Source organism: Python bivittatus, unplaced genomic scaffold, assembly GCF_059951505.1.
Source record: "Python bivittatus isolate LINGU-HERP-01145 unplaced genomic scaffold, Pbiv_v1 ctg000340_np1212, whole genome shotgun sequence".
Classification (NCBI taxonomy): domain Eukaryota; kingdom Metazoa; phylum Chordata; class Lepidosauria; order Squamata; family Pythonidae; genus Python; species Python bivittatus.
This window is the reverse complement of record NW_028277056.1, coordinates 19,297,735-19,314,556: the sequence shown is the minus strand read 5'-3', so window position 1 is coordinate 19,314,556 and position 16,822 is coordinate 19,297,735. Positions and strand designations below refer to the sequence as shown.

At 32.2% G+C, this 16,822-nt stretch overlaps 1 protein-coding gene across 3 annotated transcripts in view; it reads left to right on the top strand.

Moving 5' to 3' along the window:
• PSPC1 (paraspeckle component 1) overlaps positions 1-16,822 on the top strand; it is a 68,597-nt gene that overhangs the window by 34,654 nt on the left and 17,121 nt on the right. For 2 of the 3 annotated variants that reach the window (XR_003084645.2, XR_003084644.2), the window contains exons 7-8: positions 6,367-6,424; positions 8,820-8,998. Coding sequence is in view for 1 of the 3 variants with exons in the window: in XM_007427532.3 (XP_007427594.2) it covers positions 6,367-6,424; positions 8,820-8,998; positions 11,813-11,998 (423 nt within the window). In the remaining 2 variants the exon portion in view is untranslated. Of the gene's footprint in view, positions 1-6,366; positions 6,425-8,819; positions 8,999-11,812; positions 12,634-16,822 lie in introns of those variants that run through there. The other variant, XM_007427532.3, reaches the window with a different exon arrangement.

Sequence of the window (16,822 nt, the reverse complement as noted above, 5' to 3'; positions counted from 1 at the left end):
TGGCACAATTATTAAAATAATTTGAAGTTGTTCTAAGTAACATTCAGTGTTTTGTTCCTGAAGCTTTGACAACTTTCCATTTTATAATGCAATCTTACATACATTTGGTTTTACAAGGAGGACATAAATGGTAAGTGCACTTTATTAGTTGGAACCTTTATAAGATACCTTGTAAGAACAATAGATAGTGGATTGTTAGGTACTTCTGCTAACTCTGAAAATAATATATGTTCTAATTAAAAACCCCTTCCCATCATATTGGAAACAATAAAATCCAACAACTCCAGCCTGCTGGTGAATCTCATTAGCTACTGTATTAATTCATCCACTTGATTAGTTTTCAAATTTCTACAGTATATTTTAACTTTGAAGATTGTAAATGTAATGACCCAGCATAAAAAGTATTAAGTAGTATTTCATTAGCATCAGCATATAATACATTTGAAAAGCATTTGATGGCTTAGTAAAAACTAGCAGTGAAATTACTCTGATAGCAAAATATTTCTCCAGGAGGTGGGGGGACACCTATTCTTTTGACAGTTCTTGTCTAACAGCTGTTATATTCAGCTTCAAAGATCATCTGCAAGAAACTACAGTTCCTTAGTTCATTTGCCAGTGGACGGAACACATAATTTTAAATCCAGCAGTACGTGGCTGTCCTTCACAATAATAACAACTAAAGTTTTAGGTTTGTTTTTTTCAATAGGCAGTGGATTCCTTAGTTTTAAAGAAATGTTGAATTTATTTCTGAGCTCACAATTTAAATACATAATGCTTGAGGTTTAGTACTTTTAACTAATTTTTATGAAGAGTCCAAGAAATGACATAGTGTATATTATGTTTGCTATTTTCTAGCCAAGCAAATTTCATATTTGAAAGTAAATCCTAGTTTAGACAAGTGTAAATGTCATCTTACCAGTGTTTATCTATGTCACTTAATTACTGAGTCAAAAATTGAGTTTGGACTAATGTTTAAATTGCCATATGCGCTAACACATAACCACATTTTTTCTGAAATCAGAAAAGGTTTCTGATTGCTTTAATTATCAGTTAATACAAAACAGGCATACTGCATCTTGCCTATGGGATTTTATTATTGCCTGAATCTGGTTTTCTGTTGTGTAATGTTGGGCAAAATGTATAGGTTCCAGTTCTTTTTTCCGTATAAGAGGAGGAACAGTACATGGTTTGCATGCAACAGGTTCCAGTTTCATAGCTTCCTTGAAAAAGACAGTGTTGAATTTTCAATATGCAATTTGAGTTCTCTGGTTTTGCTTATTTTTTTTAAAGATAACATAATGATGCCATTTGTGTTGTATACCATGCCAAAATTCAGGCTAATTGGTCAAAATTATCAAAAATTGGTCAAATATGATGTACTGGTGCCCATCACTGTTTAATGTGTCGATTATTCGGTATAGTCATTTTTTCCTACTATACAGAGAAATGAGATTTGCTGTTGAGTTACTATTTACAATGACATTCTTTCTTTGCTGATTTCTCAGGTCACATTTTAGCATGTGGCAGCAGTGACGTATGTAAATATCCATTAAGTACAAGTATTAGATCAAGTACAAGTATTAGGAATTTATAACTAATGATGCCTTCAGTTTTTTTTTAATATTGTAGAATTTTGGGATGTAAACTGATAGCAAAATTAATGTTTATTTCATTTCAGATAAATTTGAGAAGAAAATTTAACTACTTGAATGCTTCCATTATTTTTCTTTCATGAAATTTTTTTTTTTTGCCTTATAAAATTGTAGGCATTCTACCATTAAATGTAATACACAGTAATATATTTTGGTGTTATTAGTTAGAATTGAGGAATTCTAACTATGCTGTATTTTTTTAGCTGTAGGTGATTGAGAATCTCTTTATATATTGTGAATTTATTATATGCATTTCCATATGTGATGGATACATTATTGTATTTATATATATATTAAAACCCCCACAGTGCTTATATTGTACAGTGGTACCTCGCGTTACGAACACCTCTGTTAACGAATTTTTCGGGTTATGACCAGCTCCGGCCGCAAAAATTTACCTCGGGTTGCAAACTCCGCCTCCGGTTACGAACCGGATCTGCAGCCATTTTCCCTGCTGCCACGCGGTTGCGGCTTCCTGTGGGCGAGATCACGGTAGCAAGGAGACGTTCGGTGAGGCTTGTGGTGTGTTTTGTGGCGTTTTGGAAGGTTTTTGGTGTGCCTGTCAGCATGGCTCCAAAGAAAATGCAGAGCAGGCTTGGCAAGAATAACGATGATGAACGATAACGTGTTCTCTCATTTCCGGAGGGTTATGCAGCGCAGGAAAAAACAACTGACTTTAGACAGGTTTTTCCCCAGAACTGAGCCTGCAGCTAAGAGGCAAAGAAGAGAGGAAACCCCTGAAGGAGATCTCCCCGATGTCCTTTTGGATAACTGCCTCCCCACCCCATTCTCCCTCTTCATACTGTGCTGTACTGTACTTTTTTTCATGTTTTTGTGGTTTAAAAATAAAATGCATATGTTTCAGAATGGATTAACCGTATTTACATTGAACCTTATGGGGGAAATTTGCCTCTGGGTGCGACCAAATTCGGAGGGCGGATTAACCGTATTTACATTGAGCCTTATGGGGAAATTTGCCTCGGGGTGTGACCAAATTCGGAAGGCGGAATGGATTAACCGTATTTACATTGAACCTTATGGGAAAATTTGTCTCAGGATGCGACCAATTTGAGTTGCAACCAGAGTCACAGAACGGATTAAGTTTGTAACCCGAGGTACCACTGTATTCCAAGTGATCTTACTTCAGGCTTCTGATGTCCATGTTTCCTTATGCTTTACAATGTTGTAACGTCGTATGCTTCCATATTATTCAGTGTTCAGGATATCAACTCTCTGTGGATATATGCAAGCATATACAGGTAGTCCTTGTTTAGCAACCAAAATTGTTACTAGCAGCTTGGTTGTTAAACAAAGCTGGGTCACTAAGTGAAACTAATGTTGCTTACAATCTTACTTCAGCTTTCCTTTGCTTTACAGACCTGTAAAGGTCGTAAATGCAAGGTTTGGTTGCAGAGTTACTTTTTCATCACTGTCGTAACTGCAAAAGGTAGCTGTATGAGGTAGTCACTGAACGAAGACTACTTGAATATCAGTGTGTATTTTTTGAATATACTGTAAATAAACTTTTAAACAGAAGTGGCATCCAAATAGCAAATTCAAGGTGCAGGGTCATAATTGTTTCTCTGTAACTCATTATTTTGTTTAGTATATTAAAAGAAGGCACTTCATGCATACTCTTGAGCTTAAGTTATATATTTATTTTAAGGATTCTGCTACAGAGATACAAGAAAAAGACAAACATGGTTTATTTAATTGCTTAAAATCTTAGTATTTTTCAAAATAAGGGCAAATCCAGTGATTGAATGTATGGTGGATGCTGCTGCTTTCTGAAGATTTATTTTTTGCAGGTAAGCAAAGGTAACGTAAGGAATTTGCTAATAAATTCTTAAACTGTCTGTGAAATAAACCTTGCATATATCGTTAAGTAGAAGTATGCATGCATACTTCATACGTTTTGGGAGACAGCAAATATACTGTATGTCATATTTCACAACTGTTTTTTGTCATTTCAAAATCTTCATTTGTAAATATTTTAAAAGGAATTTGAAATGAGATACCACATCAGCTATATACTAAGATTAAAACTTTTGTAACCTCAGATGGCAAAAATTATTATAGTGTTAACTAAGGGCATAAAGCACTGGAACTATATAAAAGAGGTTCATACTGTCTTAACATATTTATTATGCAATAAAACAAGAAGATATGATTTCAGTACTTTGGATGACAACTTCTTTCTGCCTCACTTCTTTAGTGTGCAGTTCCCCTTTGAATATTTCTCCTTGTTTCAAGATCTCAGATTAATAAGCCAGAGAATTCAGTGAAGCCTGAGAAATTTCTTACTATACATGACAGTCTTTGAAATTTTGAATCTCAGTGCTGTAATTGCTAACAGCATGAGTAGAATAAAATACAATCAGATCTTACCTTGGATATAAACTCACTCAGTAGCTGCCAGCAAGCCATGGCTTCTGAACTGTAATTTGAGGATAATAAAGGTTTGCAATACAGTATTGATGTAGAATTACTGAGATAGGGCCTATGAAGCACTGAGCATTTAAATGCTTGCTGTACATGCTAAATAGTAAACGATACTTTTACTTGGGATTGATGTAATTTTTAACATTATTTTAAGAACTGCAAAATTTCATGCTATCGGCTGCAAATTCTGATTTTATATTATGTCTAAACTGAATGCTTATATTTTAATTGTTTAGCTCAAAATATGGATTTTAACCAGCTTTATATCCTGTATACCCCCACCTCCTGGTAAAATTAGCTCTGTAACCTTGGGAAAGGATGATATTTAAATAGGTTTCTATATTGAAAATCTTTACATGAGCTTAAGCATCTCTTTGTGCTTCATTAGTGACTGTGGTATTTCCACATTTGGCTGGGTAATTTTGTCAGGGAGATGCTATTTGATCTAACAATATTCTTTATTTTTTGTTGACAAAATAGAAAAGTATAGACAAAATAAAATTAATGGCACCTTTTCTGTCAGTCACTTAAGACCTTTTGCATCATTTCTTTATCCAGATATTTCTAGTCCACATGTGTACTCTAATGCTCATATTTAGTTCTATTGGCCTGAGAAATTAGTGTGGTTTTCCTTTGTAACATAAAATACTATATTTTGCTAAATATTAATTAAAAGGACTTAGAAAATAATTCTATAATATTGGTACATTTGACAGCATGACAAATGCTTACTTGTTATTATAAATACTTGCTTTTGCTAATCTCTGATTATGATATTTTTATGAGCAGAGTCCAGAAAGAGCATATGGGACTCTTGGTTATGTGAGTCAGTCTTCTATTAATTATTTCAGTGGAAGCACAAGTAATAAATATTCTATTCATGTTGTAGTCTCTTTGATGTGTATAATAAACATAGGTTATTTAAAGCAACATTTTAAAAAAATTAATAGCATGGAAATAGTCCATCTCTTGATATTCTATAACCCTATTCTTGTTCTTATAGTGGGATTTATGCAGTGTGTTTTAGTGCAACATTTGTCATGGGTCTCATGAATACTCTTTAATTTCCTTGTAAATAATGGTATTATTATTGCTTATCTTAATTCCATAGTAATTTAATATTTTGGCATTGAATGTGTAAATTACAGATATATTTATTTTGTACTGGAAAAATTCAGAATTTTAGAATATTTTGCCTCTCTGTTTTTATTGTAACATTGTTTTAAGTGTACTCTGGGAAGAAAATAATGCCAAATAAGTAAATACATACTAGTTTATCAGTTTGTAGTTTTTGAATTAATTCTGTTCTAATTTCTTCAGGTAATCAGTCAGTGGAATTATCTGAAACCCCCACATATGTGTTCCATCACCAATAGTAGTTATCCAGTTAACTTTTTTACTAAACATAGGATGGCAGTGTTGTTCTCTTTGATAAAAATTAAAATTATGAAATTTGATAAATATGCTACATATCTAGATTTAGATCAACACTTGTTAATATTTTTTATTTTATTTTAAGGGATACTTTAATAGCTCTGTTTTTATCTAATTACACTCTTGTGGGTATACTAAATGACCCCAATTGGAAATATCAAATTGTTTAATGCCCATTTGATAATCTTATAAACAAATCCAGTAATTCATTTGCTTATAATTACTCTACTTGTGTACACATAAATTATTTAAAGAGAAAAAAGCCTAACCTTCCAGTTTTGCTGAATTTTTACTGTCTCGAGGCTATCACATGGCATAGGCTACAGGCTAATGGGTATATATTGCCAGGCATTTGCTGCTGTTGTTAAAACACATTGTACTCAGTACCATAACTGAAGATTATATGCATTTTATATTATGTAATCAATAATTAAATTTTTGAAATTCTAAGACCAGTGCACATAACTGCTTTCAGTCTGATGAATGTTATAATGCTACAAAATATTTAATATTTTTCATATTTAAGCCTCATAAAACTATTAAATATGGAACACTATAAGCAACTTTAAATACTGCCATATATTTTGATTCTTCCTAGGACCAGTTAGTATACTTGAGGCTGATCTCTGGGTGGTTATCTCAGGATTGTTTTGTGTTTTCTGTATTAAAGACCAGAATTTTGAAAAAGAACAAAAGTATGAGTTTCTATTAATGCAAGAAATGGTATTTCTTGATTTCATGAAATTATAAGTCTTATTTCATAAAATGGTTGGCCACAGGATGAGAATGTTGAAATAATAAGTGATAGGTTGACGATGCAAATTATGTTTACTTTCAGAGAGAACAGGAAATGAGAATGGGTGATGTGGGTCCTCGTGGAGCATTAAACATGGGAGGTAGGGATCTGAAGTAAAAGGCTCTTGTTCTTGAAAATTTCTTTGAGACTGTACATGTTACTCATGAGTTCATTGGCAGATATTCTCGGACAAAATTTTAATTAATTAAATATTGGACTCATTTTTTTCTTTCAAACATAAGTATTTTTGATTTTACAAATTGGAAGATAATAGACAATCAATATGAGGTGGGAAGCATGAATTCCTGTTCCTTGTAAACATTCCTTTTTAAAGTTATATCTGAGAAAAAGTAAAATACATTGTACTACAAGAAAAGGTTTGATTTTATTAGATTTACTTATTGGGAATTCACAACAGGCTCTTGAATATATTGCTTTTACTTGGAGACTTGAATTTGTATTTCTGGGAATGATGAGAACAAAGTATAATTAAGCATTTAAACTTGTAAATAATCAGCTCTTTGTCTATCAGAATTTTATTGTATTGCATTATAATCATGTATATCTGTGTAATAATAGCCATGTATCATGTAAAGTTACTACTTCCTCTTCAAAAATATGTTAGTGAATAATTGTATGCCAAAGCTGAGGTATTGATCTCTAGGTAGTTTAACAGTTGTGAGTGAGTAGCACATTCATATCATACTTGAATCCTCCACCTTTCTTTAACAATGGCTATTTTGTGTGTCTAATACTGGTTATTTTGATATTTCTCATGTGGCATTTTTGGCCATCTGGTATAATAGTCTTTATGTGTAACTAGATATTAGTCTTTATTTTATTTGGGTAGCTTGGTATGATGTCCAGATAATCAGGTTGGGATAAATCTCATTATCCAGATCTATTTCATTTTGATTTTAGATTTTGAGGCTAAAACTGCTTTGGATGCCTTTATGGATAACCTGTATGGAGAGAAGGGGCGGAAGGAGGGGAATGTGGTCTTGATAAAGCCATGTGCAGTTTGGGTTTTCATTTTCTGGGGAACTGTTGCTTTCAGTATAAGCCTCTGTGGCAAATATATTATCTAAAAGCAAGGCTCAGTTTCAGATTTTATCTGTTTTGAATTAGTCCAAACTTCAGAAAAGTGCTTTTCTGTCATTTAAACCCTGTTAATACTTTCAAAGGGACTTGTCTTTTTAATTAGTTAATTCTGCCCCCTTTTGCCCAATCCCGTGTGCTGTCATTTAGCTCTACAGTAGATTTAGCTCCTGTTGAAAAGATTACCGTAAAACTTTAATTATATTTTAGTAGTATTCAAACCATGAGTAATAGAAAGGGAGTTGTGCAGTCTTGGCTCTTACCGCTGATCTCTGTTGCTGTAAAGACTCCTGTGTGAAGCAGAGGAGCACAGGAAGGTGGGATATAGGGAAAGCTTCCTTATTGTAGAGATTGGGCAGTACACAACTTGCCACCATCATTGTCTAGCTAGATATTAAAAGCAAGAAAATTACATAACAGTGCTTCTGTATTTGTGCTGTCACTTGTTTATTTCATGAGAATTACAATTTGGCACTAAAGTCAATGTATATCTGTCTACATAAGTAAATGCCACTTAACTACTTGTTTCTTTATGTAAGTATAATTGTTCACAAATTGTAGGTGGTTTTTAATTGTATTCATTCATACCATAATTCAAAAAGCTGAGTACCTACTCCTACTTTCTGATTATAACGTCCCTAGATATTTTCTGTTTGCCAGTATGCATGTGATAAAATCTTACAATGAAGCCTCTTAAATCAGTGCATTTAGTAATGCCAAATATTTGGATGGGAGACCAGGAAATCTCAGGAATGTAGTCTAAATAGGGAAATTGAAAAAATATCCCAGAAAAGACAATGGCAAATTACTTCAGTATTGTTACCAAGAAAATAATGTAAATATAGTCCTTATAGGAATAAGCTTAAGTAGACTCAAGGGAGACTTTATCTTTATCTTTTAGAATTTTTTAAAAAAATGTTACTCTATTAAGAGTCAAGCATTCTATTGTTTTTTAAAGCTATACAAAATAATCTTCTGCTCCAAATATGATCTGTAGTTTCTTGCCTTTTCCACTTGATAAAACCCAGATTTTCTATATTCACTGTAATAGAGTTATAAAATTGTAGCTTTATTAGTCTTGTACAATATGGTAAGCAAATGATGTTCCGGAAAAAAACATTATTGCACACAAAAGAATTGGTGTCATTTTGAAATTTAATACAGTTACCCCTATGAATTAGTGGGAATTCCTTTATGGGAAACAGTTAAAATTGAGAATGTTATACTTTGTTTGGAATGGTATCTTTCAGTAAAAATTGCTTAATGCCAAAAAATTAAAGTAAATGTACAGTCTCAAAGAATAACAGCTTTTTTTTTTCAAATGTTTTGACTATTATAATTTTGTAATTCTTTAAAATGCAGTTAGGACAGCTCTAAGTGTAGACTGTTTTACATAGATGCCTTTAGCCCAGCACCTGCTGGAAACCAAGGTCCTCCTCCTCCACCTCCAATGATGAGTATGAATATGAACAACAGAGGGACAATGCCTGGCCCTGCAATGGGTCCAGGTCCTTCCTTGGGGCCAGAAGGAGCTACAAACATTGGAACCCCAATGATGCCAGATAATGGAACTGTGGTAATGTATCATAAAAATTCATTTTTTTCTACAACATAGCAATCTATTTAGCAAGGATAACTTCACACTGAAAGGATTTAATAATAGTTAACTGTGATTGTTATTAAAAATAATTTAAAAATAAATTAGTTGCAAAATATGTCATTGATATTGAGCCTGTTACTGATATTACATAACATATTGTGTACTTCATTTATACCTTTTAACTATATATATAGTAGTAATAGACAAAAATGTTTTCCTTTCATAATAAGTCAGTTCTTTGGACTATAGCAAATAAACATACTTAGAGGAGCATGAACACATGCAATTCAGTGCAATTTTTTCCCCAAAATTATTACCTCTCTAAGCTTCTATGGAAGAGGCATATCTAAGATTTAGTTTTTATTTTGTACTATTAATATGGATTAACAATAAGCATGTTTAATTTTTTGGTGTACTGAAATGATACATAGTGTGAAGCTATCTTTGAATCAACTTTTTTTCAAAGCAAATTTAATTGATTAACATATTTTTATAGGAGTGAGTTTATAGCTATGAAGCTTCTTGTAAGACCTGACTATTTTTAGTAAAGAGTTTCTTCTGAAAGCTAGGTCTAATTCAGCTGCTTAGGACAAGGCAAGGATATTAGTTAATACTTATACTCCATTTAATATATTTAACTTCTTGGCTTTATTAATACAGCATTTCTTCCTATGTTTTGAGTTCCAAAGAAGTGGAGTTAGGAAAGTGAAATGTATTCAGACAGACTTTTGTTTGATGCATTTTATAATATTAATTCCCAGTGCTGAAGAGCCAAGCAAAAGAATAATTTGTTTTTGGTAGTAAATCTATTGTAGTAAAACAACAAACAAAAGTCTAGTTATATCTGCAGTTTTCCCCAGTATGTATTGCATATGTAATATGGGAATATGTGTATGTGTGTATGTATTTAATATCCACTAGAATGTTACGATGTTTTTTTTAAAGGATAAATCAATTTAATTTCTGTATGTCATTTGCTGAGGAAATGACTTCATAAAGTGATCTCATATACCTAGTTTCTAGGTCCAGCATGCCCTGCCCATACTACTGAACCACATAGTGATTCAGTAATCACATTTCTCTACTTTTTTAAAGCAGGAAAACAATTGTACAATATTATGATAGCAGTTAATAAAGAGAGAGGATAATGCCTTATGGTATTAGGAGGTACGCTACATCTTTTTCAGTATAAGAACCGGAAACCATTTTTCAAATTACAGAATCTAGCCCCATTTTCAGAAGATCTAAATTTGTTTCTCAAAATGACTTTTCAGCATAGTATATATGGATACCATTACATGAAACTCTACATAAATAATAGAGTTTTTATATTACTGAAGAGAAAAGTAGAAATCTAGCTAAACATTTAAATTTGCTTAAATAAGTCTCCTTAAACATATCTTTATTGTTTGTAATAAATTGGAGAATAACAATACCCAATGTTATGTCAGAGAACTTCCCTTTGTACAGCGGGATTTTCTTTTTTTTTAATTCAGCATCATCTCATCTACTCAGGTAATACTGCAATTCATTGGAGCAGATTGCAGGGAGTGTAATGGGCTACAGGAAAAAGATGCAGTCTTTTAGACCACTTATCTATACACCATTTGATATAATCCTTTGACCTAGAAAATGAGATATTTATAATTATTTATAAATAACCTTTTAGTTTTAACAATAGTATAGATAGTCTGTCATGTCAGTGACTTGGATTTTGAGTTACATTCATTTCATGAATTAGAATTTTTTCAGTTTGCCATTCTCTTGAAAATCTGTTCACGGTTTTGGATTTTTAGAAACACTGCAATGCAAGACAAATACAAATTTCAGAAAATATAACTCCTATTTACAAGTCAAAGACCCTTCCATTCATATTTTTAGTCCAAATTTTAGTTGGATGATAGAGTTGGACTTGGTAAGATAAGCTTATCGAGTCATCTCAGGGATCTAAATTAAAATATTATCTTAGTGTGGTACGTAACGTTCTTATTAATTCATCATCTTGGAGAATACTCAACAGTGTAATTAGGTTTTCTCATTTTTTCTCCAGTTTAAAACAAGAATATTATAATTTTATTAAAATTTTGAATTCATGAACTTCCTAAGTATGCTATAAATATTTACTAATTTAGGTAAAATATATGGAGATATATATTTTAATAATAATGAATTATTTTAGGACACCCTTAATCTACTAAATCACAACTAATATTTTAAAGAAATTAATTACAGATTTGGATGTGAATGTTCACATGAATTACATGAGAGTTCTTTTGTTTTTGTGGAACATTTAAACATTTTGAGCCTAGGTTCCTCTTGCATTTCGTCTCTCTTAAAATGTTATTTAAGCTTCAAATACCTTCTAAAATGTAATTTTAATTTCATTTCTTTATGCATAACTTAGTATACTTTATACATAATTAATATACTTAATGTTTCTTTATACATACTTAGATTTTGTACAGAAGATTCAGAATATAAAATACTGATTCTTCAGCGCTATTCATTAGACATCTTAGAATGGCTAAAAAGTGGTTACACTTTGCCTGGATCCTGTACTACCTATTCCTTCAACTTAATGACCTGGTTGTCACAATATTGTTTAGCTTACTTTTTAGCTTACTTTCAGCTTTTCAAAGTAATGACTAAAATTAATTGCTCCTTTCTTCCTTCTATGTATCATCCTGATTCTGCTGGACTATCTGCTGAACTTCCTGAAAACATCATATTTCCCCCTTTGTCTTTATTGTAATTCAAATTGGGGGTTTGTTCTAAATGGACTTAATATAGCATTCTGAGAGATTTCCTCAAGGAGGCCCACCACAAATGGGTTCACCTATGGTTAGTAGGCCAGGCTCTGAAACTCCTCAACCAGCTATGGGTGGTGTAGGTGTCGTCAATAGCGGACCCAGTGGCTTTGGTAGAGGAAATCCAGGGGGCAGCTTTGAAGGACCTAACAAGCGGCGCAGATATTGAAACTTTCATTTTGTACTCTTGTGAAATTGAATGAATGACTATCTGGTGTTATGACTCTATAATTTCAGCTGTTACTTTTGAATGGTTTTACTGTTAATATAGACTTTAAACTTTTTTGTAAATGGTAGACATTTTTTTGTATTCAGTCATAGGCTTAGCATAGTGTAGAAATAATGCACTTCATTTTGTACATCAGTTGTTTGTGACTGCAACAAAATATAATGTGACCATGCTGTGAAACTTGTGAGTTACATGCTTACAATAAAATAAACGGTTTAAATAGTTTTGAAACACTGCTATGAATACTATCTTTAAATTTAATTGTAAGGATCCATAATGATTTTTCTTTGATAATGCCTATCTTTTGGGGGGAAAAAAAACCCCTGCTTTATCTATTGTAATTGTATGAAAATAAAAATGCAGCTTACAATACATAGAAAAAAATTGAGGCTAGTGCAGCTTTAGAACATATGAAACTATTAGTAAGCAAATACAGATGTTTTTTTTTATCAAATATGTTACTTTTCAACAACATGTATAAACCTCTTTGCAATGGGATTGTCATCGTAATGTAATCCTGTGTCAAGTTTCAAATAAACATTTTGAGCCTTGAAAAACTACAAGTAGTGAATATTCACCTGTGGTCTTAACTAGATTCTGAATGGAAATAATTTTGAAAGAAACAAATTTCATGGACCATTACTGCTATTTGCAATTTTGCTTCCTCTATAGAGGATTTATAAAATATATTCAGCATGTTTTTTTCCCCCAACACATTTTCTTCTTTCAAAGTGTACTTGCTAAGATTTCTTTCAACACTAAAGAAAATGCTTTGTAACAAATTGCTGGAAACAATATCAACTGCCAGTATTTAATACTGTCAGCAGGCAAAATATTTCCAGTTCTGCACTTCATCTAAATACACGAATCCTTTCTATCCTTTCTTGATGAAAACTTCCCCTTTTAAACAATCTATATAAACTGGATATAAAAATGTAAACAGAAAATCATACTAGAACTTCAGCTATGCAATGCATGTTAAATGTGTAGGGAACAAGGAGGTTTAAATATATACTAGTGTAATGATCCTGCCGTTAAAATATTGGTACTTGGTATTTACTTTTAATTTGGTTTATTTTGATATTTTATATGGGAAAAATCAAGTTAAATGGAGATACATGGAAAAGAGTTGTTATTGCATAAGCATAGCATGTTACATGAGTGGAGCAAAGTTTTATAAAGTTTATGGTAAAATCTGTGCAAATTGATAGGATTATTTATTTTTATGCAACAAGATGGGAGCTTTCTCTGAATCCATATTTATATAAAGCTAAAGTGGTAGCCTGGGATGTATGGGAGTGTGTGTGGAGCAAATGATGACAGGTGTTATGATGTCATCACACAAATACTACAGCTTATGTACTCGCACTAGACATTGCAATGTAAATATATAATTGCATTACTTGTGTGATTATGTCATCACTTGTCATTTTGATATCACCCTGGCTTCGTAATGGAGATCTGTGCATTCATATTTTTATTTATGAAACAGGCAAATATCTTTACATTGATACAGAATCTTTTTTCTGTTCTGTCCACTCTGCAGAAACTACCTGTGTAATTTATTTAAAAGAAATTATAGATATTAACTCTAACTAGATTTACATTTTAAGAAGGATACTGTCAGTTATTTTTTAAATATATGTATATAGGTTTGATTCTCACTACTACCATTGTGTCCCTCTTAGAATAACAAAGAGATCATGTACTCAATTATATTAAAGTCACAGAATGTAAGTGAACAGACGTTTCATATGTTCAACCATTTTCGCAGAACTACAGTGTAAATTAGCATAGAAACATACAGGTAAGTCCTTGGTTAATGACGGAAATTGAGACTGGAATTTCCATCGCTAAGTGACACAGTCGTAAAGTGTGACATCATATGACCAAGCTGCTTCATGATGGCAGTTTCGGCATTTCCAGGTGCCATTGTTAAGTGAATCCTGCGACATTGTTAAGCATGACATCACGTCACCATTTGCAACCTCCTGCTGGCTTCCTTATTGACTTTGCTTGTCAGAAGCTGGCAGTGAAGGTTACAAATGGCAGTCGTGTGACCGCAGGACACTGCATTGTTGTGAGCTAGGGCAGAACGTCTGAGAAATATATTGAAATGTTCTGTTTTGTCCTGGTTTCAGGTTAGAAGTCCAAAAGTATATATGGTAATTAGTTTTGGGTCAAAGTACTTAAAATTGGTTTTGAGCTAAAACATTTTTATGTTAACTGTTTTGAACTCCTCTAATTCACATACAGCTTCCCACATATTTACGCAGCATTTTTGTATTTTTTCTTCCTTGAACATTTGAACACTTACACTGTTAATAGGGATAATGTGCTGTAAGTAGGGATAATGTGGCACTGTTGCAGAATTAGAGCTTATGCTAGTAAAAATCCTAGTGATGTAAGAGAATGGATTATGTACAAGAGCTTAGATTACTGAAGAGATAAATGAAACTGCTATTAAATTAATTTAATGGATGATTTCTGCTAGTTTGATTTGCTTTTGCTGTCTACAACTCCTTTAATGAAATACAAATTTCCCAGGAATGCATGGTAATTACCCAATCCCAGGAAAAGATTTAGTTGCTTTAAGGATTTGCAGAATTAATAGTTGTGAGAAGCACTGATTTTTACAATAGTTGTTTCTATTCATCTATCATCTTTAATAGAACATATATAGGAATATACAATGTATTTGAATTGCAGGTTGTAACCAGATTTCACATTAATTTTGTGATATGCAAAGTATTTACAAAATGAAAAAGGTTTTTTAAATACACTTACATAATATGATCTCTTCTGTTCTGAATGTGTTAATTCTCTATGGACCATTTTCTTTCTCCATTTTTTAAAAGCTAGATTTCTAAAACACATGTTACCTACTTATCTCAGGTACTGATTTTAATACTGAAAATCTTGGATATGATTAGCAAAAACATTTTAAAAATAAACACTGTCAACAGAAAGTAACTTCTGTTTAAGCCTCAGCTATGCATATACATTTTAGATTTTAATTGGATCATGAGCTTTGTGTTTTCATATAACACTAAGCCAGGATTTCTTTTAGGAATGATTTGTTAAACAGAGAAAATGAAACAAATAATCTGACTTCATTAGCCAATTCCAGGTTTGTTCTCCCCATTTCTTTGGCCAGTACATAGAAGAAATGGATAGAGCAAAATAATATTTTTTTTAAATTCTAGGAATAAACCAAAGCCTGTACTCTGGTGTAATGGACACATCATGATTGTCATGGTTTAGCTTGACTGAAAGCTCCTCCTCTCTGCTACCATCACTGCCTTATTCTCTGGTTGTGGTAGCACATAATCACTTTTGCTCTTGGAATAAGTTCCATTGAATGTAATATGATTTACTTCTGAGTAGTCATGTATATTGTCAGTGTTATTTGTTATGTTTATTTTTTTAGATGGCTTTCTCCTGAAGTAAATTTATATTTTATAAGGGTTTATAAATTCAACGCTAATTATCTAGTTCTGTTATATAATCAACTGATCTTTCTTGGCTTGGCGTCATCCAGATGTGTTAGACTAAAATTCTCATAATCCCAATCAGCAATTAAATTGGTTCCAATGGCATCAGGATTAGGTTGCACATACACATTCAGAATATGATTCTGATTCTCATATAGTGGTTGACTTAATGATTGGGCTATTTAGTTGGGGCCAGAATAAAAAAACAGTTTGGTTTACATACATGGACCAGCAAGAAAGTGAAAACCCATAATCTTCAGTGTTTACGTTTTTCAGTGTATTTCTGGCAACAAAATATGAGTACAAATTATGTACAATAGAGAAAAATGAGCATATGCATATACAGGCACACACACACACACACACAGAAAAATGCATATGTTGGTACAAAGCATGCGTACCCCCAATTAGAAAAATTGATAAAATGTAAAATAAAAATAAAGTTGGATTCAATAATAAGTATTTTGGGGAAAACATGTTCAAAAATATACTCATTACAGACAGACAGAATCTCAAACATACATAGGCACAGGATAATGCAATAAAGTTGGAAACATTTGAAACTAAAGATTTGTATAACCCGTGGCTCAGCAGTAATTTCTGTAACTGCTTTGGATAATTTGACATTATCCACATACTCACTTTAGATCAGTTTCTTAGACTGCCTTGTGAACTGATGTTTTAAAAAGCTGTTAAGAAAAATATTTTTCTTCTATCTGAAGTTTAAATTATAGATGCTATCATACTCTCATAAAATAAGCTGTAGATAATTTCTGTGGGGAAAAGGTTGCCCAAATTGAAATGATTTTTATCAAACATCTAAGGTAGAAATCCAGCATTCATGAGAAAGATCATATATACATGGATAACATTGGGCTAGTTTGGTGCTTGATTTCTCTGAACCAAGATACAATATTTCTGATAACCTTAATAACTGGATATTATTTTTAATAAAACTCTTGAATATAAGTTTCATAGTGGTTTAAAAATGAACTTTTTCAATATTGGCTTATAAACCTGATCATGATGGCATTATCATTATCATTACTAGTACTGTTTTCTCATGTGTTTGAACAGGAATTTAAAATACATCTACTTAAATCTTGCTGTACTACTTCTCTTCAGGATGGGACAATATATGGTAAAAACTGCTAGGGAAAAATAATTTTATGAGTTCAACCCTATTCCATAGAAGCTCAGTTGGAAGATACAGCCTCAGCCTCTACAAGAAGGAAACAAACTATAGAATGACAGATTTTGTGTGCTAATT